The sequence below is a fragment of the Coloeus monedula genome (assembly GCF_965178545.1).
Source record: "Coloeus monedula genome assembly, chromosome: 2".
NCBI lineage: Eukaryota > Metazoa > Chordata > Aves > Passeriformes > Corvidae > Coloeus > Coloeus monedula.
In genome coordinates this window covers 43,858,002-43,884,371 of record NC_138782.1, presented here as the reverse complement: position 1 = coordinate 43,884,371, position 26,370 = coordinate 43,858,002, and the positions used below count along the sequence as shown (strand labels likewise).

Below are 26,370 nucleotides of genomic sequence, written 5' to 3'. Positions count from 1 at the left end.
AGGGCCTTTCAGCATTCATGGAGCAAAAATACCCCCCAAACAGGCAGAGCTGTGGGTTTAATGAAATCAGCAGAGCTGGGATTCATTCCAACCATTTAACCTAAGTGTGTTTTCAAAAAGTTGTGTAATCTCTCATTTGCTTTCTAAGCTACATTCCAGAGGGATAACAGATATACACCCTTACTCATTTTTCTCCATCTCACTCATACCATTATTTCCTACCTAAAACCAGAGAACAAAACTCCATTCAGTACAGCTGATGGGTTCCTTTACACTCCTACCTGTTGCTAGTGCATTAGGAATGACCCCATCCATGCTAGATAGAAGAGCAATCCAAAATGACGTCTCATTTTAATCCAAGCTGGGAGGAAGTATTTCACTTTGTTTTGAAGCACTGGAATGATATTTAGACTCCTGACTTCTACTGAGAAAACAGAACGCACCCTTGGCCTTTCAGAAGAGAACCACTCTAAATCAGGGCCCTATTGCCTTAGGGCAAGTAGAACTAAGGAAACACATCACCAAAAACAGGTCTTAAAGCCCAGTTTATTTCTCTGCCATTCCATCAGGGCTGGTAGCTGTTGTCAATACTTGATATTATCTTTGGAGCAAGAACATCATTAGCAGGTTTATTGGTTACTAATGCCATGCTGAGGATTGTTTCTTTTATCTGGCAGTTGCTATCTAAAAGAATGGCTTAAGGACAATAATATACATTTTGGTCTGAGGAACTCATTAATGATACTTTAATCCACAGGAGTCTTAAGCTTTATTTTGCTTTACTTGGCAATGGGAAATTTTTTTTCTTGACTTGTCCTCTCTGAACTTGTCGAGCACGAGTCCCAAATCCCAGAGACTGCATTGATTCTGTTAAGTACTTCTGGCCAGGAGAGATGCACAGCATCACCAACAGTTTAGCATCACCTCCTAAAAGCAGGGAAAAGACAAAACATACTTATTTACCTCATTATTTTCAGTAAGTTATACACTGGTACCATACTGATCTACACAACAGTGAGCACAGGTTACCACTGCTTTCATGAAGCAGAAGACTGCTCCTGAAGAGGGCTGTTGAAACAGACAGTTCCTTCATGGAGAGTCTGTATCTAACAATATGGTATTTGCCCCCAAGCGTTTCACAAATTGTAATGTAGATTCTTTTCCCCTTTTAGCTTCACCAGTTAATCAGCATGTATGTTATGGGTCGGGATACTTAATTTAAGTTTTGTCAAATGTTTGTAAATTTAGGGTAATGGCAAAATATCTTGTGTGACAATAAAACAAAACAGACTTGAAGTTTACAATGATTAAAGAAAGGAGGAAACTGCCATTTTCAACACTTCACTGAAGTCATACAACTTGGTTAAAATCAGGCTCAGCACCCACAAAACACTTCTCTTTTTGGCTTTCCCTTTTCACAGTAGGGACTTCAGTACTAAATGAAAATCAAAGCTTAAGCAAAAATTCATAGTATTTCAGAAACTCTGAAGAATTGTTACCTCATTCACTGTCAATGTCTTGAACTGGAGATTAAAAGCGTAAGGGCTAATATTTGCTGGCCGAAGAAAAATGGACACAAACCTGACAGTACTGCAGGAATAACACTTGCTTTAAAACTCCTCCTGCGTAGATGGGGAGCTAAAGAAAAGGAAGTGACCCAAACACAAAAAGAAATTGTAGCACAGTGCAATGTCCTGTCTTCCTCCTTTGTCTCGCTGCTATAGGGCACAATGGTAAGGAATGTGCAAGTATGTGATTATATCCTGTAGTAATAAAGACTGAGGTTTAACTTTTAAACTGTACCTGACATGAAACACCAGTGAAATGCAATTTTTACCCTTCACATGATCCTATGGCGATGTTGTTCTTCAGCTGAGCTTTCAAAACTGCAAGGTTTAGCTAAATTCAGAAGGAGTTCAGAACTGTCACTGTGTACTCACACACTCCAGAGCCAGAGTCTTTGAAATAGAGGCCACATTCAAGCAAAGAGTAGATGATCATCTAGTTTTACACAGCAAAGAGGGGGCAGAAAATTAGGAGAAGAAATCTATATTGTTAAACAGGAGTCAGAATAATCCCTCACCTACAGAGTCCTGAAGCAGATGTGTAAGTTTGCTGTTCCGATACGGGACGTGAGCTCGCTGCTCTGCTATCGCTCCCAGAACGTCAGCCAGGGCAGACAGGCTGCGGTTAATGAAGGAGGTCTCTCTTAGTGCTGCCCCTGTCACTCCAGACATACCTGGCACAGTACAGGAAAATGCAGTGGTAACACTAAGCAAAGCTGCTTCAAAACTGTAATGTGGAGGAAAGGTTAAAAAAGATTCATTGTGTACAGATGGTCCAAAGCATCTCATGTTAAAGTTGATCTCTTCAGATGTACAATGCATTTTGGCTCCACCTGTATTAAGAACAAGGAACCAAGAAAGTAGGAATACCTTAAGATCAGACAAAATAACACCACTTTTGAAAATGTGAGTCCACAATGCCACCAAAGAGAAGCCTGTTTTGTTTCATCGTTTTTTATAAGAGTTAGCTGCCCCATCTGTATCCCTTAGGAAAAAGAGGAGAGGCACTGATGGCACAAGCTGCAGAAACAAAACTGTACAACACCCACAAGTATGAAGTATTTGTGTTCCCCTAATCCTATGAGGTGGTGCTTTATGGCATGATTTTCTGTAAGGAAATGGATAAAGGAAAATGATGCCCTTCTACCACCCACCCAGCACGGTTGTATGTGGCCATGCTGCCCTGAGCAACACTGTAAAGGTTTGGTCTATGCAACACATTGCACCAATTCAAAGAGGTGCTGCAAGCTCAACTCTTTGATCAGTCTGGATGAGGTTGCAGTTAAGAGTAATTAATTCCTGCTGTCCTTACCTCTACCATGCTATTAGCATTTAGCATCACATTATTCAAATTCAAGCTTTCTTCAGGATAGTGGATGAGGTACAGAGGCACCCACAGTCACTCCTCCTTACCCAGAGCACATGATCCATGTCAGGCAGAGCTGATGGCCGTGGGATGATCAGATGGAGCCAACAACTTCCTCTACTGCCTACTCTCCCATCTCTAGACAGGTACAAGGAGTGACTAGAGATCTTGATTTCCCCTTAGGCCAGCATTTTCCAAACTGGGAGAGCAAATGAGGAGTCCAAGAGGGAAATGTGAAAAGGTGAAGTAATAGCAAAAACCCCAGGAGTCTGGACAGGGAGGGCTGGAGAACTGTGACTGTGGGAGAGGATGAGGTTGGAGTGGTAGAGTCTCTTGTCAGAGAGAGAGCAAAACAGTTTGGAAGACCCTGCCAAAGAGTGAATAACAATCCAAGATAGGATGAATCTCAGGCTAACTTTACTGGGGTCATTATGTATACAGCCATCCCTAGGCTTCTTGTATATCAAGGAAAAGTGGACAGCTATCCCCCTACAGCAGAAAACTGCAAATAGGGGAGGGGGTATGTGTTTAAACTGCTGTTTCTCTACATTTGGTTAGATGAATGTCAACAAAGCATTTAGCTGAGTTTTCAAAGTGAAACATAGCTTGCTAAAAAGGGACCACGTGGCTTGTAAATGCTGCAGATGACCCAGGCTGGCTGTAGAGCCAACAGGGCCAGGTGCTGATGTGTGTGAGAAGCCTGAGGTACTGCTGCTCACTTAGATTTGTCCACATTTTAAAACAATTACGAGTTAACACTGCCCTCACTTCCAGCAGAATATGTCCACCAGCACAGCTGATGGCAGAGGTCAGTCAGTCTGCTGCGTGTGCTGGGCCACATCTAACACTGATGTGAGCACAGCTCTTCTGCCTTCACTAGAGGATCTGGCCTGCCGAGCCCCAGACCAAGGAAATGTTTGTCCTAGTTTAACTGAGAGAACAAACACACACCCTGTTGCTCAATTACATGTTTTCAGCATTTAGGGCAAATGAAAAAATAACGTATTATATTAGGTTTCTCTGTAGAACAAAAGTTTAACAGTGAGCAACAGCAAGAATTCTTGGCAGTAAACTAAAAGACTCTTTCATAATACTGGTTCACTTTTCAAAACATTATTTCTGGAATGATACATTTAGCTGCATGGTTTTTCTTGGTAAGAAAACTTGTCCTTTAGGAAATAATCAAGTTTTTGAAATTATTGTGTGCATAGAGGAGGCAGAAGGAAAATGCTTTGAAGAAACAATGAAAACAATATTATCTTTTCAACACTAATTTCCTCCAAGACTTTTTCCATAATAAAGCAGAAAAATCCACACATGGTGATTTCAATTATTACAGATATTTGTAATATTTAAATAATTTATGCCCTTTAAACATTTCTGTATCAAAGACATGCTAATTTTCAGAGTAGAAAAACAGGCCTAATAAAAGCAGTCTGAACAAATAGTATATCTATGATATGGGTAACTGTCCTGGGCTTATTTCAAGCTCATATGGTCATACTTTGAGTTAAACTATGCCAGTGTAAAACCAGATCAGTCAGCCCTCAAAATTTTGTTGATGCCAGGATCTGTGGGTTCAAACCACCACTGTGTGATGGTAGGGTAGCATGTATTCCTCCATAAAGAACTAAGGCAACTATTGTAACCTAGATCCACGAGGATCCATGCCCATGAACAGACACTTTCGCTTACCGACACACTCGCTCCCAGCCAGATCCACCAGCTGCAGTCTTGTTTTGACTTGCTTCATTTTCTCAGTTGCTTCAAATTGCACTGGAGAAGAGGGTCTGGAAGAAGAGGTGGATTTATTGTCTCTCATTCTTTGTAGAAAAGTGCAGGAAGACTCTTTAGTTAGTCTCTGACTAGTTTGTTCATCTTCCCATAAAGTACCTGGTTAATGGAAAAAAACAAGAGCTTCTCACTGACACTGATAATTGAGATGGGAAAAATAATGGGGCATCAATAGGGGATGTACAGTATCTGCTGCTTCAGGCAATTCTAACAAAAGCAATATACAAGTCAGAATCCATGCCACAGGCATGACTTTTTCTAAATTACTTTTTCTTTTTATCTAAGGTTTTACTCATCAAACTTATTGTACCAGTTGGTAACAAGTTTTGGTGTAGATTGTGTTGTATCCAATATCCCTATTGTTCACATATCCATGTGGAAAACAAGAAATGGGAGTCCAGTAAGGACTTTAAAGAGGCTTTTTTCAAATTTTTAGACTGATTGCAACCAAAGTCTAGAGTTGCAGATTTCAGATGTTTGGGAGCAGTAGGCTCTGAAATCTGGTTCTATGTATTTGAAATATCACCTGCCGGTGCTCTGGGAAAAAAAAAATCTCCATCCTGCCTCTTCTATTTTGTCCTTTGCTGCTGTTCCCCTTAGACTTCCTTCAGCCCTCATATCCTGCTGCAAGATCTCCACGTGATGAGCTATCAGCCTCAGTAGTATTATTCCCACTTCTTCAGGTTGGTTACCTACTAATATCCTTCCTCTTCCTTAGCAGAAGCATCTGGCTTTCTCTGTGCTGGGAAGGAAGATAAAGATTCTCTGGGAAAGCTGCTTTCACATTAGCTTAGCAGGAATATATGCAAAATGGATTTCCCAAAGCAGTTTTGTTTTTTTCTTACGTTTTGGTTTTCATCTATCTCTTTCTTTCTCTCTCTGAAAGACATGAAAGAATAAGAGGCACATATTCTGCTACAAGTCATAGAGACAGCAGACTTCCTTCAGTGCTTAAAGAGTTCTAGTTGGAATAGTAGCAAGTTTCCAACTGCAAAACTTGACGAGAAGACTGACTTGCGTTGCAGAGCTCTGTACTTCTCCAAGTAAGCTGCTGCTAAATCATGAGCCAGCTCTTCGCAGTGTAGGCAGAGCTGCTGTGTTGGTTTACACAGAATAAATGGCTTCAGGCTATAAAGTCTCAAACCAAGTGTTCTCACTCCTCTTCAGTTTTAGACAATGAAATTAAGAAACAGCTCTCCTTAAACAAGAGATAATTCTGACCAAAATGCTACCTTAATCAAACCTGGAAAAGTGCTGGCTTGTCAACCCTGGCTTAAGGTGCAGAGCTCATCACAGAGTTTAGAACTTTATTTAGTGGCTTAGATATCTGATGATATCTTAGATATCTGATGTCAACAATGGCACCTGGCTTTTAAATCAGGATCCTTTCCTTTTAAACAAGGCAGGCTGCGCTGTCACATACTGCTGCAGTGAGGTCCCAACAGCAGTGCTGCTCTGTTCCCTTACAATGCACATCTTCATCCATGTGCTGTGAGTCAAAAGCCAGAGTCTGCATTCAACAACAATTAGACATTTCTGTGGAGCTTTGCTGCCAGGCAACCGGCACAGTGGAGTGGCTGCACTTTGAAGTGGCAAAGGGAATTCTGGACTAGACAAGATGGCTGCTGTGCTAATGGTGCAAACTCTGAGTGTAGAAAAGTACCATCAGTCTAATTGACGAGAATCTGGAGCGAGTTAACATCAGGAATGCTGGAGCTGCAATTTGTGAAGTAACTGTGTCTTTTGGCAAGGCCCATAGGTAAGTGAGGGCACTGTTTGTTCTGCTTTGCTGATACAGTTGGTTTAATTTCTGATAGCAATCTAAGGTAAAAAAATGTTAAATATTTCCCACTTTCTAAAATCACATTGTTGTTGCAGAGTATGAAGGAGATGGGCCCAGCACTCAAACAGAGAGCCTGAAATTATAACATGAGCAAAAGAAAACAAAGTTCCCCCCAGAGTCCCAAAAGGAAGTTGTTCCTCAACCAATAAACTGGTAAGTCTTGGTGTAGTAGTGAAAAGTAGAAATATCAATATTTCCATAGTAAATTAGACAAGTATTTTGTCCTTTCATACAGTAGCCTATTATTAACAGTTGAAAGGATTTTGAATTTGATGGACATTTTTGCAAGGCAGAGGGTAAAAAAATTTAATTCTTTCTCACCCAAAAGCATATGATGATCTCTAAAATTATGGTTAGCTTAACCACAAACTTTGTACGACATGTAATTAGTAATTCTAAGTAATTTAACTACTTTGAGTACCTATCTTACCAAGATCTTTACTATCTTATACCTTATGACTTTCTGATAACATTTATTTATTAGTTGCCTCATGCAATAAAACTTCAACAACTCTAAGTCAAGACATATAAAGAAAAGTGCTAAGATTTTATGAAACTGAAAGCAGCATTCAAACATGAAAATGGTCTGTTATTTAAGGAGATACGAAGAAGTTAGAAAAATGGAAAAGAACTGAGGGAATGTATCAAACATTGGAAAAAGGAAGAAAAAGCAACAGGAAGATCTCCCAGTCCACAGACTGTTTTTCTAAAAACAATTGGCTCTAGATGTATTTTAGTAACATTCTACTTACCAAAGTTATCTCCAAAGACAACTGTGGTTATGGTCAATGTCACTACCAGATGAGAACGAGAGGAATGGGCATGCACCAGTGTTGGGTGTGTGACTCTCAGCTGTAGGCCTTTATTGACTAGATGCAAAAATTCCGATGCATTTTTAACAGTCCTAAGAAGTAAAGAAACAGAAAGGATATTTAACTGACTTGAAGGAAAAATCACACAAGAAAGCTGACAACTTGAATGAGAATCTCAGCACTTCCACTTCCCTGCTCTTCTCCTTATACTACTCTCAGTTTTGAGCTGCACAAACAACTGTATTTTGACTTTTTCAGGTGGGATAAAGATGAAAATTCAAGACAAAAGCTGTGATGCAGCCTGAAAGTGCTGCAGAAGTGGCCTGCCAGCCTTGCAGGTCCAGAGGTACTGTTGCTCAGCTCTTGAGGCAATGGAAATTTCTGCATCTCCACACTTTGGAAGAAAAGACACAGGTTAAGACACTGCTGGAATCTCTGGTCTTACAGAAGTGGATTTGTCCAATTTATGCTAAGGTAGCTCATTTTCTTAGGTACAGAATTAGGCAAAACCCCCCAAAAATTCTCTGGGCCTCTGGAAGTCATATTTCACATTTGGAATTAAATCCAGAATCCCTGGAAAAAAGTTCAGTTCCACTGTTCAATGAGCACAGTGTCAGAATAGATAGACGTAAGTTTCTATCGACCATTTATCTCATATTATCTGTTTTCCTGTTAAAGGAAGTGCTGCAAATATGATCAATCAAAGGGCAAAGACCTAACGCACACAGTGAACTAAACACAGAAAATGAAATAAACTGGTTAGATAAAGATTTTCCCTAGGTTTGCAATGTTTAAAACAAATGAGATAAGAGTACCTACCCTTTTCTTTCAGTATTGCCATCTTCAATAATCACTGAAGGTAGAACACCTAAATAATTGTTTTTAAGTGGGGCTATAAATGACAACTGCGTATCATAGCCTGGTCACTGAATGCTCTGTAACAACACAACCATTAATAACTCTCATGACAGGCCTCAGGCTTGGTTCCACAACGCTGCAGTCAGCAAAAACAAGCATGTGTTTAGGCAAGGTCTTTATGACTTAGATTTGGCTGATTTCAGTAAAAGTCACACTGGGCAAAAGCTTATTTTATGCTAAGAGCCATACTTGAAGAGTTTGGAGACAGAAGAACAAAAGAAAACAAACTACACTCAACTAAAACAATTTCCTCAAAAACCAGAGCAAGGGCATCTGAAGAACAGAAAAGCATTTGGCCACACCATATCTGTAGGCGCTCAGGAGAAGCGGCCACCTCAGCGCAGTTCCCTGTGTATCCAGGGCTGCGTGAGGTAAACAATCACTACAGACTTGCCCAGTCAATCCTGAGCCACACATGCTGGCCTCCACTGTGACACCGCTGCCTCCGGCACCCACTGGGGATGTCTCCTGCTTGTCTGACCTGGTGCCAGCAGAGAACCAGTGGCTCTAGTTCCTACAGTCAAAGCCTCACACTGGGGTGATCTGACTATTGCCTCACGCATCCTGCCTTCCCAAGTCTTGAACTGCATCTTCCAGTGGCTAGTCAGCCAGGACTGGAAGGCCTGACAGGGAAGCAGCCTTGGCTAGGATCCAGCACCAGGCTGTCAGCTTTTGCAAACTGCTGCTGGGAGCTGGCAAAGGGTCAATGCTCCAAGCTGCTGCCCCATCCCTACATTTGCCAGCTAAGACAGGGCTCAGGGTGTGCTGTCAGTGCTGGTCACCTACTGCTGGGAAGCTGCAGCTGGCTTTGAAGACAAGCAACATCCCCAACCCAGTGTGGCAACCTTGGCACAGTAGCTCCCCAGCAGGACTGACAGAAATAATATTTTCGTATAATCTCTACGACTTCATCGTGCTCTGTGTGCTGAACGTTCCAGGACCAGATTCTACAAAGAGAAGCCCTGTTGTGGTTACATTAAAAATTTGATGCTGAAAGTTCTCCAAAGTCAACCAAGCTATAAAAGAAGAAAGAGACTGAGGTTTTTGTGATTCAGTAAGATGAACATGTTAGCAGGAAAGAGACTACTGTACTTTAATGGATATATGGAGAAGCCAATGAGACCCAGCAGGCCAATATATTCTAGATGAAATATTATCATAAATGAGGATGTGTTTTTATTCAAAGCACGAGCTGTTTACTTTAGATTTTGGGCAGCTGGGTGGCCTCATTCAATGGTTCCCTTACTTTGTTTGGGTTTGTTTTTTCTTATTAACCTTTCTGTGTAATTATTAATATAACTTGTTTATAAATTGGACTTTTTTCGCTGCTTGCATTGTAATTGAGATACAAGTCCATATTTTTATTTATATTTGCATTAGAATTTAGTATTAACCGACTGAGATAAGTGGCTTTTAAGAGTTTTAGTTCAAGGCGCCAGGTTCCTGCGCCATGAATTAAAATTTACAGAAATAAACAGAGCAGCCATTTTATTAACTAGAAGGACTAGAAGGACACATGAAACCTTATTGCAGGTCATTTTTTTGTGTCTCTATGGCACAAGTCCTGCTGCTTCTCACCTCTCCCTTCCCCAAAACCTATGAAAAGAGATGGGTCACCCACTAGCTATGCAAAGCTCCCTTGGGAAGTGGAACAGGCACTTTTCAGGAATAAAATTATGCCAGGCCAGCATCTTAGTTACTGAAATACCATAATTAAAAACTACTTGGAGGTTCTGATGAAACAGGGAAAGTTCAACTCCCATCATGCCTACACTACATGCACCCATCTTCATTTTCTAAGTTGTGTGGCTCCTTTCCTGTCTAGTCAAAGTAAAAAATTAGCTCCTCCAAGAAAGATTCAGCACACACAGGTTATGTTCTGCTCCCAGCCTTTTCAGGAGTTTTTCATTCCCTTGACAGCAGAGCCTTAGCTAGATACTAAAAGTTGGAGTAGAGTCACAGTTGGGAAAATACAAGAATAGAGACAGAGAAACCCACCAGTCAGCATAATACAGACAGAAAGGGCAAGAGGATTCATCACTTTAAGTTCCAGTCATTTTTCATACATTCCATGTTCTTATGGAGCATGCAGAGTGCAATCAAGCTTGCAGAATTTCTATGGAAATTGTATTTAACCTCAAGACCAAAGAGCAGGCATACCCTAGATACAAATGTTAATCCTTCCAAGAATATTGCAGTGCTTATTATTTCATAGAAAGAAAGAAGTTCTGTAGCTCCTACAATGAAGAAAACCACTTGACAATTTCTCTGGGCTCCCACTTTTCTATGAGCAATTAAATTGCTAGAAAGTACAAATCAATAAATGTGTATCACTAGGTAGAATAAAAGTATGTTTGCACAATCCTCCAGTATATTCTTGTATTTTTATCAAGGCTTGCTGGGAATAGCATTAAACCCAGATAAACCAACTATTGGTCAGCTTATGTGACTAAGTCCCACAGGACAAAATTATTTCCACTGAGGCTGCATTTTATTTTAATTGGCATGGGATACATTTCATATCTGACTGCTAATTCCCACTGGAAAAGTAGAGATTAGACCATGACAAGAATTATTATAGAGAAGTGAAGAAAAACATCACTTTTCTCCAGAAACATAGAAAACACTAATGCTCTTCTAAACATTTCAATAGAGCAAGATGTTCCTTTTCATAAACATTATTTACTCAAGGAGCAGGACACTTTTTAATGTTTTTAGACATCTCGATAATGCACATGCTCCCTTCTGGAATCTGTTCTCATGCTGGGTACTCATAGAGAGATGTCCAGTTTAATTCCACTGGGTACCATCACGATTCTGGTACCACTTGTACTGCTAGTCCTATTTTTTTTTTTTTTTCCCTAGCTAATGCTGATTCTACTAGTGTAAGGCCTGAATAAAGGCCACAAAAATGGTGAAAGGCCTAGAGGGGAAGCCATGTGAGCAGAAGTTGAGGTCACTTGGTTTATTCAGCCTGGAGGAGACTGAGAGGAGACCTCACTGCAGCTACAACTTCCTTGTGAGGGGAAGCAGAGGTGCAGGAACCCATCTCTTCTCTTTGGTGACCTGAGGGAACAGCCTCAAGTTGTATCAGGGGAGGTTTACACTGGATATTAGGACAAGGTTCTTCACCCAGGGGGTGGCCAGATACTGGAATGTGATTCTTGGGGCTGTTCTGTGCAGGGCTGTGAGTTGGACTCTACGATTTGTGAGCCCCTTCCCACTCAGGACATTCTGTGATAGCCATTACTAAAATGAAGCACCTGAAACAGATTCTCTTGTGTTAATGGATGAAATTTTATGAACACATGATTTTTAACACCTAACTACCCAGGTAAGCTTTTTATATATAACAAGAAAGCACTGTACATCTGCTTTATATGCCACACTTACATAATGCCAAGAATCATTCCCATGAGTACTAGAACAAGTCTTTGTAATGCTCAGTAAGTAAAAGAAGGCATTAAAGTATAGCTGTAGCCTTAAATACCCTACCTCTTCCTACACTGTCAAGTTGTGTAAATAAGGATCAAACCTGGCATACACCGATGCTGGGAAGGTACATCTTAAAAGTGAATGGTGAGAAGCTTTGCTGCTTTTTAGGTTTTAGTTTGAAGAACCTCAATTTTCAAGACCTACAAGTTCAAATGCCAACACAACAAATCCAGCTTTAACACCTCCAGTTACGAAAACTGAATATTAAGCAATATTAAGATGAGTATTTGTATTAAAAGATCACTTAAAATCTTATTATAATTTTTTTAACTCTAACCCATAAAGGGAGAGCTAAAACCCTACAGCTGCTTAAAAATTTGCAACTGGTACATAAATTTCTATTATAATCTGTAAATTTTATAATTCAGTAAGACTGGATGGAAAGTGCTTTGTGACTGGATTATCTCTTCTTCTTCTACAGCTGACAAGATGCCCTAGATCCAGCAACAACAAAATATGCAGCAATCTTCAGGCATTCTGAGTGAAAGGCACATTATACTCCTTAAAACAGGAGTATAATGCAAAGTAATTGTACAGTTATTTCTGGGAAGTGTTTTGACATTTGCAGCCAACAGCAATCTAATAGACTGAGCTAACAGAAACAGAACTGTTCTTTTACATATGGTAAGAACTCATTATTCAGAAGCAATCTGGTGCCAATAATGCAGCTTTGTGACAGCTCTTCATGGCATTAACACCAATGGTAGGAACAAGCCATGTACTTACTCGTGCGTCAGCAATGGCACATCGCTCTTCCCTTCTCTGGTTGTGACAACATCACGTTTGATGCCAAATGCTTTTCCATAACTGTCTTTGGCCAGAAGATCAAAAATTTCATTATTATACACTTCTACAACAGAAACCTCAACCCAGTAACTTCCTTGGGGCTTTTCTGAAATAAGCCTGGCAAATAAAAAAAAAAAAAGAAAAAAAATTGAAGAAAGCCCAAAAATGTTGAAGTCCAACCCCAAATGAACAATCTGTAAATAGAGATCTATTCTTTAATTGTAATATAATTACAATCTGATAAAGTGTTTACTAAGTATCTGCAGCCATGGATTTGCCTCATCCATATGTTAATGTTAACTTGAAGAATCAGAATATACAGTTTATTTATACATGAAGAAGTAAATAGAATTTAATTTCCCAAACAGCTGTGCCAGCTTGTTTTTTTTCCACTAGCCTCCCACCTCATGATTTTTTTTATACCATTTCTCTGCTGGCAGTTATTGCACTCAGAACTCAGAGTATAAAATCTGGCAGAGTGCAAGCAGTGAACAGACAGAGATGGCAAACTATATCTGTAAGAAGTTATCTGTTCACAGCCTCAGAAAACCCACAAATTAAGGGCTTCTCTATTCAGGAGAGTATTCAGAGTTAGACAGTTATTCTCATACGAAATTGGTTCTTTGATTTATCTTATACCCTTCTCCAAAAGAAACAGGCTTAGCTGGAAAAACTTCTAATGGCTCTTCTACTGTAACATAGGAGCATATCAGTTCAATCCTGTATTAGGTTCAACTATAAAAATCTAAGAACTCTTAAAACAAGAACAGACTGTAGTTAAAAATTCTACTATTGTTCTTCCTTGGGACTGGCTTCTAATTTAAATCTTCTTCATGTATTCCAATTGTCAATTCTCACAAAACTTTTAGGAACTTAATAGTCTTTTGGACTCCCACAACTATGGTTAAAATATTTTCAAAAGTTTAATTAAGAGTCTGAAAGCCAGATGGACAGATAACACACAGTAAAACTGCATAATCTTATTGTCTTAGAAAATCAGATTAAGCAGGAGAAAGACTAGAAACCTGTATAAAGCCTCAAATATCAAATGGTGGTCAGAGAAGCTATAAATATTAACCATTGTGAAGCTGAAATCTATAATGATAAATACATTACAAACATTATTTCACCCTTTCTATACAGTTAAAGTGACTGCCACTGACAGCAAACCTTTACTTCATTTTTACCTGAACACTTCTTGGGTAGCTCGGGGAATAATTCCAAGTTCTGATTCCTCTTTTACGGAGAATGCTAAGTTCCCCTCTAACTGTGGTCCCAACATTGTGTATGTCTTCCCACTTCCAGTTTGCCCATAAGCCATGATACACACATTGTACCTGAAAACCAGAAGTGCTGTAATATATTTTACCATTACCAAATGTGTCTGTTAGGTGGCAAGTCAAACTCCAAACAATTTGGGAACACAAACTTAAACAAGAAAATAAATACACTGCCCCTGATTTCTTTCTGCAGGTCTCAAAGTCTGACAGTAATTACTGTTCATAACATCACCTAAACAGATTTTATTTTTTAAGCAGAGTTGAAGGGATGCTTCTAAGAAGACGTTTAAGGGATCCTTAGCTTGGAATGACTGATGCTGTTAGACCTCCTTGCCTGCCCAACTTCCAGCTTGTGCACTACTGAGCTGCTTGTTAATCAGCTCCTGAAACACTGCAGTTTACAGTATAGCATTTTAAAGTAAACCATTGATGGGCTTGATTTGTGTTACAGTGATGTGCTGCAAACCCCACTGCACTTGTATCTTAACAGCTGGGAACTCTTCATCTCTCATAGCCTTTTTCAGGCAGGCTCATCAGTCATAGCCTTCAGTCAGAGAAGACAGCCCCCTAAGAATAGGAGACACAAATTTTAAACCAACAGCACCAGTTCAGAATGAGCATGCACACAATGACTACTCTGGAACAAAGGTGGCAGGAACTGCTCTGATAAGGACAAGTAGAAAATGAAAATGTACAATGTCAGTGCAGAGGAACAGGAACCTGTGAAACATCATCTTCTGAAGCAGACAAGTAAATATGTCTAATGAACAGAACTTTGAAAAAGCCTCTTTCACTGCGCTGAAAATAATAACAGAAAAAGAATTGTTCACAGCTGTGAGCACTGTTGTGGTCTGTGCCACAGGGATCTGAACTGAGACGTATGAATCCTATTTAGAAAGTGTGTTACTAACACAATCAGATCAAAGTCAACATCTTAAGCAAAATAAGTGGTTGGACACAGACACATCCAGCCACAGTACTGCTTTGTATGGAGGACCAACACTGTGTTGTGCAGCTGAAGTTTTGCCCCTTCTTGGCTGTGCCTGCTCTGCTGCCCCTGCCAGCACCTCGATGTTGACCACAGTACTGTGCCAGCAAAACCCTTGGAAGACATGCAGTTATGCTGATAGGACTGTCCTATCCCTGGACTATCTTGTTTGTTTGGAGATATGACATTAGCAGAACCTTCATGCACAAGGAGTGCTTCACAGTTTGCAGAAACATCTGCTCTACTAGAGAGCTGCAAGAATGGGCTTGCTCCTCTTCTGCCAGAGAATAAAATTTCACTGCCTAAACTACCTCTGCTGTGGGCAGACCTGAAAAAGCTGCTTTTGATTATCTGATGTTTTTCCTCATATCAAAAATGTAGTTTCAATCCCATGCCAGCATATTTCAATGAAGACCCCTCATCTAATTATTTTAAATGTACAGTTTCAAGTAATGAAATACTTATATGGCATTTCAGTGACTTTTTGCATATTAAACATGCCTAGAAGCAGTTATTTCAGGAGGATTATTTTGAAAACTTTCCTTGTTAGAAACAAATGTGGGCTAATAAGCCACATGGAAAATACCCGAGTACCCTTTCTGGGAATGTGAAGTCAAAGTTGCAGTCAATGAATCTATAGTAAGGTCCCTCCAGATTTTAGCATGAACTGCAGAGTATAGAACAGAAGTCTAGTCATAGATTTGATGAAGTAAAGGAGATAACTGAAAACAAAGAGCACTACAGTAAAATGAAATGTGATAGAAATTAGGGCTGAAAATCTGAAATGAGGGATTTCTTGAAGTATTCACTGCTGACATAACTCAGTAGAAAAGCTCACGCTAATTTTGGTAGTTTTTAGCTAGACTAACAATGAGTAATTTTCACAGTTCCACCCCTCATGCACACCGCCTGGCCAGCCTGTACCTTACTGAGACTTCTAGCCCTATTTCAAAGTTAAACAGATCTTTGGAACCAAAAAGGGAGCCAGATGTTTGCAAGTGGTCATTTTCCTTAGGAAAAACAGAATTAGTCTTCTTAAAAGCCTCTCCTAAAGGACTTTCCTATAGTCGAGCTATTCAAATTTTCCTTAATTGCTGCTTGCTGTAAGACAGGAAGAATCCTGGACAAAATAGTTCTGACAAGATGCAGATGATATGATTAGAAGTTAAGTGGGCAGAGGATTGTAACATTGAAGACAGGAGATGCAAATCAGGTATCAGTCAGTGGTAACTTCTCTGCCAAAGCCAAAACAGTGTTTCAGTCAGCCCAAATGAGCTAAAACTGGCCAAAGCAGTATCATATCTAAGTAGGTATGGGAGATAATGAATTGTTGGGGGATTCAATAGGAAGACAAGCAGCAGATTACTTTATATTTACCCATATAATAATAGTTATTTATTATAGTTTACTTCATTGGTGTTCTAGCTCCAGCATAAAGATTTCAAATAGAGAAGTCTGAAGATTTTTGACTATGATTCACCCATGTGCCCTGATATTCTTTCTTCCCCACTTTGTTTATTATTATATGTAACAGTTATATTCTTGCTTAGAAAAGTTCTCATCGTCAAGCAAAAATACCAATAGTGTTGTAGCACTTCTCTCCAGAAAAGAGTGCAGGTGTTCACTCTAGCAAAGTGACCCCTAGGAGAGAACACTGTTAAAGGAAATGAAAGAAGCAGAAATTTATTCTTTAAAATAAACAAACAAGTTGGATTCTTCAACGTTGTAAAGAAAAGAAAAGTTATCTTACTCCTTGTTGGCCCTGTATGGCTCACGGTAAACTTTGAAACCTGCTATACTTTGTCTGTTTTACATATGGAACAATCTTTTCTTCCTGCATATTTATACTGAAAAATGAAACAATCCATTAAGAAAGAAAAACATAGAAAAAAATAAGGAAAAGGAGAGAACACTCCCTTCTACTCAAGCTAGAAGTTGTTACAGACCACTTTGGAACCAAGACTAAAACAATCAGGAGCAGCAAAGAGGTTCAATGTTCAGACTAAGCATGTCTGTTTCCCATTTACAGTGGGAAGGCTGCTGTGCTCAAATGCACAGACTTGCCTTTCCTGAGAATCTGCTTCTGTTTAAACAGCACTTCTGGAAGAACAAGACAGGTCTTTTGTTTTCAACAACAGAACATTTCCTAACTGAATACAAAAATCTTAGTTTTTAGGACAGGATTCTCCCCATATAAAAATTAGGAGTGGGCAAGTACAGCAGATCAAGGTACAGATCACATAGGTCTGAAGACACTTAAGGATGTATTGAACCAAGGCAAAATTATGATCGTTGCAAAATAAAAAGCAGGGAGAGAAAGAAGTAGTATAAAGACTTCTTTAAAATCCTGCAACCTAGTGGTCCCTAGATTGCTCAGCTAAATAAACTGTGGTTACTTACCACTGGTAAACAAGAACAATGCAATCTATGACTTCCCTCAGCCAGGGAGCCCTTGGGGGCCCCTCTGTGGCATAAGGAATTCCCAATATTCACAGAATCTTTAGATACCTCTTCTAGGACGCTTTTAAGAAAAGGAGCCTTGGAAACTTCAGTGCACAGGCTTCTGGGAACAAGGATTGCCACTGTTCAACTATGCCACTGTGGATGGAAAGGGACTGTCTTTTCCTCTACAGGGAGGGAAAGGTCCATGACAGCCCTACCATATAATTAAGTGGTATTGGAACAGGGATGAAAAAGAAGCAGAAAGGAAGTTATGTATAAATCTCAGTTCAAGCCTCAAGGATTATAACAATATGCACTTGAAAGCTTCTTTGCAAGAGTAGCTTAAGTTGGCTCAGGACTTATGAAAAATCACACTTTATGAGCTTCAGTAGCTAGAAGTAATTTCATGTATTTGTTAGTGCTTGTTACTGATCAGTTTTGTATTCAAACCAGAATTCAGTTTTACCCCAGTGCCTGAAGGAGCAGTAGAATGACTGAGAATGCTCAGTTCTGGTTCAACCAAGAATTGATCCCACCACCTCCTATGGCCTGTGCTGGACACAAAACCAGGACAGCCTTTTGCATTAAACACAGTGTTCACAGTGAACACACTGTTGGAAAAGATGTATCATACAATGTCTGCAAAAGTTACAAAACATAACCTACAAGAATACGAAGAAAAAGAGACAACATCCTCCATTAGAAGCATCAGTTCAACAGAAGATCAGAGGAAAAAACTGAGGTTTTTTTATTTTTACAAATTTGTCTCCTCTGCTAAATTTTGCAAACCATTTTTTCACTGTTTATACAGGAAAACAACATTTACTTGGGGCTGAGTAGAAAGAAAACAGGAAAATGGAACTGCAAAGCCACAAAACTTGACTAGATCACCACTATTAAGTGGGGTTTTTTTTAACTGATAGATTTCAGTACGTTATTGTGCTCTAGCTTTCTTATTGCAACCTTTTAACTTACCCATCCAGGAGAGATGTTAGCAAAGGGGCCACATCTGCAAATACTGCATCTTGAGACTCTAAATCATTGTAAACTCTGAGGAACAAAGTGCAATGATTAACCAAAGTAAAAATGTTGTCACAAGAACACAGACTATAGAAACTGTAGGCCAGTGACATGAAACTTGGGACCTGCTGACATTTCTGTGTCAGAGAACTGAAAATTAGAACTCCGAAGTTCTCACTAACATTTTGGGAGCAGCTGTTGTTGTGTTTTGGAGCGAACAACCCATAGGTGTACACTTGTGGATTTCTGACCTCATCCTAAACCTCCTACCTGCCTCTCTGGCCACAGAGTCCTTTTTTAGGCTGTACTGGATCCCTGTTACTTTTTCCCACCTACTAGAATGTGAAATAGCCCTGCTGTCTGGACCTCCTTTGTATCACGTTATAGAAGATGGTGGTCAGTCAAGTCGTACTGCCCTTTAGATGTGGGTAAAGTTCAGGGGGGAAAAAAAGAGGCATGGAGGCTGCAGACTTGCTGAGAACTTATCTCAGAAGACTCAGTGGCAAAGCAGAAATCAGAATGCTCCTGAAGGCATGTTTAAGGATGCACTATCAACCAAAGGTACTTCCACCCCCACCCCTGATGAACTACCTCTGAAATCAACACTTCTCACTCAAGGGAAGACTTTCTTTTACATAATGATGTGGAGTGCAGGCCTATTTTTAAACAGAATGGAAGACAAGTAAATTGCATGAGTTATTCCACCTCTTAGAAAAGAGCAATAACAGTTCAATACTTGGGCTAAAATGATGTCTGAAACAACTCCATATGTTTTTTGAATGCAAGGAGAAAAAAAAAAAAAAACATTATCTTCAAAGAAATCGTTCCTCCAACCCTTTCAGGTTTGTACAACATAAAATCAAGACCTGAAAACAGGAAATCATCAGGGAGAGGAAAATTCTGATCATAAAACGTGGATATCCTAACTTGTTCATTTCTTCTGCAGCACACCAAAAATGTATCCTCCCCAAGATTACAGCCTGCAGCACCCATGTTTATACAAGATGAAGAGAATCTAAAACATGAATGTCATTACCCACAGTTAAATACTTGAGGTATGAATGCTTATCTTTTGAAAAGGTTTCCTTTTCTGGTATCTTTCTGTGGTGATTTTTTTCTTTTGGTCTAGCTCTGTTTTCCAAAAGGTGATATATGTTCTTTATAGCTCACAGCAAAAGGGCTAATTAGAAACAGGAATTTTGGTAGCAGCAACCATTACAAAGCATAGACACTTCTCTGTGTATACAGTACACCAGCACACTTCACTCAACAGCATCCCAGAGACTGTACAGGATACTACAAGGTTAACTGAATGAAGACAAAGCGTGCTCTTCAGCATTTACTCAAACCTCTTTGTATATCTGACCATGATCTGTCTGCTATACTCTATAAACTGCACAAATAGAGTTTTTGTATTCATGCTCTCCACAAACAAGATTGTACAGAGGGATCACTGATAAATGGATACAGAATTGGAGCCAATGCACTGAATTCAGCATTTTTCCTGACAACAGCCAGAGGAAGGAGCAAGAAACAATATGGTAGCCAGAGACACAATAATTCATCTCTGTGCCTTATCCTAATCCTTAAAAGTTGTATACTGGCCTCAAAACTGAAATATGAGTTGAATCTCTGTTTCAAAAAAAATATTATTAGAATTAGCATTCAGGGTTTTTTTGCATCTTGCTGAATTCTTGGCCCGGAGCAACATCCTGTGGCAACGTTTTCCACAGACTAATTGTAAGCTGCATGAAAATGTACTCTCTTTAATAAGAAATGGAGCACTTGTCTGGCTTGACAGACAAATACTGCTTGTTGCTATTCCACTGATGTGCCATCATAGTGCACTGAGAAACCAACAAATATGCAGGGATATGGCACAGTTTGGACCAGGAAGACACAGGCACTGAATACTCTGTCCCTGCTTTGCATGCACATGAGCATATGCTTCAGTAAACTTTGCACATCAAATCTGCAAGGTCAATATAAAAGAGCAAAAGCACTTCCAAACACTCTTCTCTGCTTCATCTATCATCTGCAATTGATGAAATATTCATTAGCACCCAGTCCTCCATCTTAACCTCCATCTGAGGTCTCTAACTCAGTATGTGTTGAAATATTTTTTCTTCACACATCAAAACATCTCAGAGCTACTACATACATTTTAAAAAAGCAAAAAGAAAAAATACTTAGGTATTTTAAAGATTAAAACATTCACAGTTGATGACTTTTGTTGCCTAAGAAAGCAAACACAACCCGGGCTAGAATCAATCAGTCTTAGCAGTTAATTTGCACAGCAAAGTAGAATCACAGAATCAATTAGCTTGGAAAAGACCTCCAGGGCCATCAAGTCCAACTTTTGACTGAATGCCACCTTGTCAACTAACCCATAGCAGTAGGTGTCACCTCCAGTCACTTCTTGAACACCTCCAGGGATGGTGACTCCACCACCTCCCTGGGCAGTCCCTTCCAGTGCTTAAGCACCCTTTCTGTGAAGAAAATCTTCCTGACGTCCAACCCGAACACAGGTTGGACACACACCTAAGCCCTAGTGCAGATGAGGCCATTTCTTCCAAGTACAGCCACAGCTGGTGTCAGTACAGCTATGTCAGGGTCAGGCTCCAGTAGCTGATCCAAGGAAAGGCACTGGCTTCCATGTTACAGTAACTACTCAAATATTTACTCAGCTTCCTAAAGGGGTTTTACTGCCACTACTTAGCTGCTGTGGTTCAAACGCTATCCATACTGAAATAAAGTGGTTTAAAGTAGTCTTGAACTAGTTTATGCTACACTGTAACCACAGCCTTGGCTGAAGCATGGACACCCACTTCATTAGCTCTCTGAAACCATGAAAGATGCTGCAAATCCAAAGAGTCTCTTTCTAAAACCCCATGTATTTTTACCAGAAGGATAGATTTGTCCCTGTGTAATGATTAATGTGAATCTCACATTGAAAATTCTGAGCTTCCTTTTTATTTTGCTAACGATTTGCCAATAAAATTATAAAAGCATAACATGCTGAAAGCTGGAATTTTCTTCCTGAGCTGAAATCAAATATTTTGACATTTATTAGTTCCATAAAATGTTGCTAAAAAAATAAACATTTTAGAGTTCATAAGAACCATATGCTTTTCTGTTTATAAAAAAATAGCTGTACTGGGACACTAGAAAAACATTCCTGGAGAACTGCATTCTTTGGGGGATTTACATTTTTTTAACCCTTTTCCTGATTACCAGGATCTACACCACGTTTCCAGAATCACAACACCTCTGGAGTTCTGTGTCAATACCATTAACTGTGCTGCTCTACAGAGTTGAATTCCAGCATTATTCTGTGTTTATTTCAACTGTTATGGCTGGGTTAGGTACAGCTGAAGAGTGAAAAGAATTACTTTGAGCAGCTTAAAAGACATGTGAGGGGGCCTTGTACCCGAAGAGATCTCATACGCCTCAAATCAAAGGAGTCCTATAACCTACGGGATCAGTAAAGCTTTCCCAAGATCTGCATTATCTCAGGATTTTTCAGGTGATTGATGGCCTACAGGACAGTAATCCCCATTCTCCTGTGAGTAGAAAACTGCAGCACTTTAGAAGGACTCCTTGAGGAAAGGGTCAATGACTAATAATGTTTAGCAAACCTACAGGATTTTCGGCTGAACAGGCTCAGACATTAAGTTTAAACCAGGACAGATAATTCACATTGGGTACATCTGACTTTAAATCAAGTTTTGCCTTCAAGCATGGAAACATAAAATCATCCTCTTGTATTCCGTTTCCAGAGGGTTTTGGAGCATGGTTCAGAGCAGGCAGTCTCCTGAGTCATTGCAATATATAGATTCAAAGTTTGCACTAGAAAGAGGCATTGGGGTAAAATTTTGTATTTCTCTGTTTACAGAGTTCTCACTGTACTATTTAAAAGGAATGAAGACTCCTTTTTTCAGAGGTCCAGGTCAGCACCTGTTTCGAAAGAACAGAAGGCACCCTTCAGCCTGACTCCCAGCAGTTTTCTGTCTCACTGACGGAAACCGTCAGTGACTCTGGTGTCCCATTAAAGCCCTTATCATACATGGTGCTTTCAAAATCCGATTAGTCTCTGTGGATTTTTGAGCATCTAATATGGAAAGTAGTCACACTGTAGCCTTTCCTTTGGGGAGCACTGATTCCCATGTCACTGCTCTGCCTTGCTGTTTATGGTCAGGCTGTTGAACATCAACTCATACTAGTGCTCAGTCCAGTTCCTGCCACAGTCATGCTCTATGTCTAATGCTGAAATCATGAAATCCACCTCAATTCATAGAATCATTGAATTGTCTGGGTTTTAATGAACCTTTAAAGGTCTCCTAGTCCAATCCCCCTGCAACGAGCTGGGACATCAACTAGATCAGGTTACTCAGAGTCCCATCCCACCTGACCTCAGATGTTTCCAGGAAGCTGATATCTAGTCCCTCTCTGGGAAACCTATTCCGGTGTTTCACCACATTCATTGTGAAAATATTCTTCCTTATATCTAGTCTCAGTTGACCCTCTTTCAGTTTAAAACCATTACCTCTGTTCCTATTGCAACAGGCCCTACTAAAAAGTTTGGCCCCATTTTCTTATGAGCTCCCTTTAAGTACTCAAAGGTAGACAACACTTCCTTACCTTTAAAACATTCTGCTACCTTGCAACATGTTGTGAGCATCACAACAGCTACTCAGATTGTTAAAAGGGTCATGTAAGTCTCTATACAGGTTTAAACTTAGCCATATCAGTAGTCTTTGCTGAGAGGGAAAACTGATATCTACTGCCTGAAATGGATTATTCTGTCCTGGGAAGAATATAATCATCACACTAAAAAAACCTCAAGAATTCTGCCCCCCACCTCCACCACTCAAAAAACCCAACCAAAAAGAACATTACCCTCTAGCTAATGCCTACTAAAAAAATTAGTCTTCACTATACAAATCCTCCAGCAATTCAGATTTCCAGATTGCTACACAGGACTACCCACCTCTCAAACTGGAAAGTCTTGTTTACTGAGGCATGACCAGGACGGCTACATTTGACAAGGACAGTTTCCTAAGAGAAAAAAGCAAATTACTGACTGTTAGTATCACAGGCACAGACAGAAAAGCAAATATGCATCAATTCTGTATCAGGAGAGAGCTTTAAGGATCAGGAAGCCCAAGGCCCTTCTCCAGCAGTCGCCAATACACAAGGCTTTAGAGCCTGTAGAATGCAGTGAACTTGCAAAACCGTAAGAAAGGCTCTCAAAACCCATTCAAGTTATTAAACAACAACCAACACAAAACATGCACTTAAGTTCAAGAGAAAGATCCAAACCCTTACCTGAACTTTCTTTGTACCTAGAAAGTCATAGGCAAGTAAACACAAGCTCCCCAGCTGCCACCACTGGCACAAAAACTTGCAAAGAAGAATTCTTTTTTTAATTGTTGGGAAAATTTTCACTGTAAAAGTGCACTGAAAAGTGCCTTTTCAGATTGATTTCATACATAGCTACGTCTAGACCTAAGCAGAAGATGTGCATTTCATTAAATAACATGCTAGTCCACAACTAAGAGAAAGAGCTGCACCACCACAATCCATAGAATTCCATGAGTTTTGAGTAGAATTTACTTTCCAGATGAGTTATACGATAACTTTGTAAGTCTGACAAATATGTAAGCAGCTCTCTAAACTATTACCAGAGTACAATCACAGCAGTCTGACGTGGATTAAGTAGCAAATTCTGTGCTCTTTTGCTCCTCATGGCAAATGTTGCTTAATTGCGGAGAAAAGCAAAGAAAAAAGATGGGGGGAGGGCTCAACAATTTGGGTGGAAGCTCTCCAGCACACAAAATACTTCATCAATTCAAGGAGATTTTCTAGCTTACTAACCTGTGGTTACATTACTGCATTTGATGGCAGTGCTGAAATTCCTAATGTGCTTCCAACAAGTAGCCTTGCAGTGCTGAACTAGTGGCCTTCAAATAAGTATTGCCACAGACTGAAGTTATAAAGAGCTCAGCAAATAATAATCACATATCAGTATGTCCAGCATGCAAAAGGCTAATAAACATCAAATTTCTTCCTTTGAGTTTACAAGTACTTCTACTTCTGGAGAAAAGAAATGTATCATTATCAAACTAATGATGACAAAACACTTACTCTACAGAATGGAAATTATGTTACCCACCCCAGTACTGGCAAATTTAGCTGAGAACAGATGTCAGTACAACCCTGCTACAAAATGGCCTGACACAAAATTCTAATAGGATTGGTAATCAACAGGCTCTGGGGCAAGGGAAAAGGAAAAAAACTGAAAAGGATAGAGAATGATGGAACACATTTCTGATTCAGATATCAAATTTACTTGTAAACCAGCTTTCTCTAAGGTGAGAAACGAGACAGAAAAACCTCTATTTGCATAACATAGAAACAAAAGAAATGACTGTTAATAGGCAGAAGTTTCACATAAGCATTTGTAATAACCACGTCCAGTCTGGTTTTGAATATCTCTAATATTTGGAGAGCCAAACCCTCTCTTGGCAACCTGTGCAGTGTTTGACTACCCTCACAGGTTCTTCTCATGTTTAGGCTGTATTTCAGATTGCACTCATTCCCCCTTGGGCTGTCATCACCAGGAAGAGTCTGTGCATTCAGTACCTCCTCACCTGCTCATTTTCTCAGATACTGACAATACCAGCACTGCTCAGTGTCCTAATCTGTGTGGAGTGGTTCAACCTGATGTGTGGCATGTACTCACTCTCCACAGTTATTGCACAACAAGCTTCAGAAGAAAGACTCACACAGTGGTTAATGTTATATTGAGGAGCTGAGCATGCACAGGACAGCAAAAAGAAAACTTCAAAAATCTCCAAGTAACTCAAAAACTGAAAGGAAATACTTTTCCATACTTCTACTAAAACTTTAAGCCTTTTTTAGACTTAAAATCAGAATAATGATTTTCTAGACAAGATGAGCAAGATCAGAAAAGAGATCACGTGTCTTAAGAATGATATGAATCTCTAAACAAACAAAAGAAAAAACACTCAAAGACTAAATGGAAGTCATGTTGTCTCCATGGATCTGGTTCTCAAATGTGACTCTGCTTTCTAACACAATCATGGCAAATAACTGCCTGGTTATGTTACACACAAAGTATTTTCAGGAAAAAAATCTTGAGAGACAGTCATGATCTAAAAAGCAAAACAAATAAACTCAGCACCTTTACCACAGACAGTCTTCCTTCACCTTGATCTAAAATTTCCTTTAAATCATTGTCTGGGAAATGGTTGTCTTCAGAAATATAATCTTTGACTGTGTTGCAACTAAAAGCTCAATAACAAGTCAAGCCCCATATTTTAATCTGCAAATTGCACATTTATTGTAGCCACAAGCATAACAGCTTCAGTTGTTAATAGCAAAATAAACAGGCAATAAACTTTTTTTTCCTTTACTTTTGTAAGATTAGTCTAAATTGAGTGTTTCTTGTAAGAAGGATTCTTGCAACAATATTTTTTTCTTAAAGAAAGATAAATTCATATTAAGAATCTAACATAAAGACTTCAGGTATTTGACCAAAACTGCAAAGTATTTTAACTAAATAAATGTCAAGGCAAACCAATAAAACATTTGAAGCCTATGTTGTGTTTTCCAAAACCAGGAAGTTAATATTTTGCAAATTTCATTTCTCAATCAAGCCTGTGCTTATATTTATATTCCTGAAATATTTCATACGATTAGCATATTGAAGGTCACTCTTTCATACAAAGTAAAATTCATAAATTGGGATCAACAAGCAGACAAGCCTTGCCTGTAAACATATAGATACTGTAATACATCAGATATCTATATGAAATAATCCAAAACCTAAATATTGGCTAATTTCATCCTTGTGCAATAAAATTTAACAGGTCAGAAATGGTTGTAGCATTTTATAGTACAATAAATGTGTCAGGATATCCAGAATACAATGTCTACCATTACAGATCCCTGTTTTTTATCTCCTGACATATTTACTCTTTCTTAATATCTTCATGTGCTCCATTAGTTACCTAATTGCACATATATATAGATATA

The 26,370-nt window shown here is 39.4% G+C and overlaps 1 protein-coding gene across 1 annotated transcript in view; it reads right to left on the bottom strand.

Moving 5' to 3' along the window:
* Positions 1-769: 769 nt before the first annotated feature.
* KIF25 (kinesin family member 25) overlaps positions 770-26,370 on the bottom strand; it is a gene marked incomplete at both ends in the record, with an annotated part of 40,723 nt that continues 15,122 nt past the window's right edge. Inside the window, 8 exons of the mRNA XM_082302304.1 lie at positions 770-927; positions 2,084-2,239; positions 4,627-4,824; positions 7,321-7,472; positions 12,520-12,696; positions 13,767-13,916; positions 18,265-18,339; positions 23,300-23,367. Of these exons, the coding sequence (XP_082158430.1) occupies positions 770-927; positions 2,084-2,239; positions 4,627-4,824; positions 7,321-7,472; positions 12,520-12,696; positions 13,767-13,916; positions 18,265-18,339; positions 23,300-23,367 (1,134 nt within the window). The remainder of the gene's footprint in view (positions 928-2,083; positions 2,240-4,626; positions 4,825-7,320; positions 7,473-12,519; positions 12,697-13,766; positions 13,917-18,264; positions 18,340-23,299; positions 23,368-26,370) is intronic.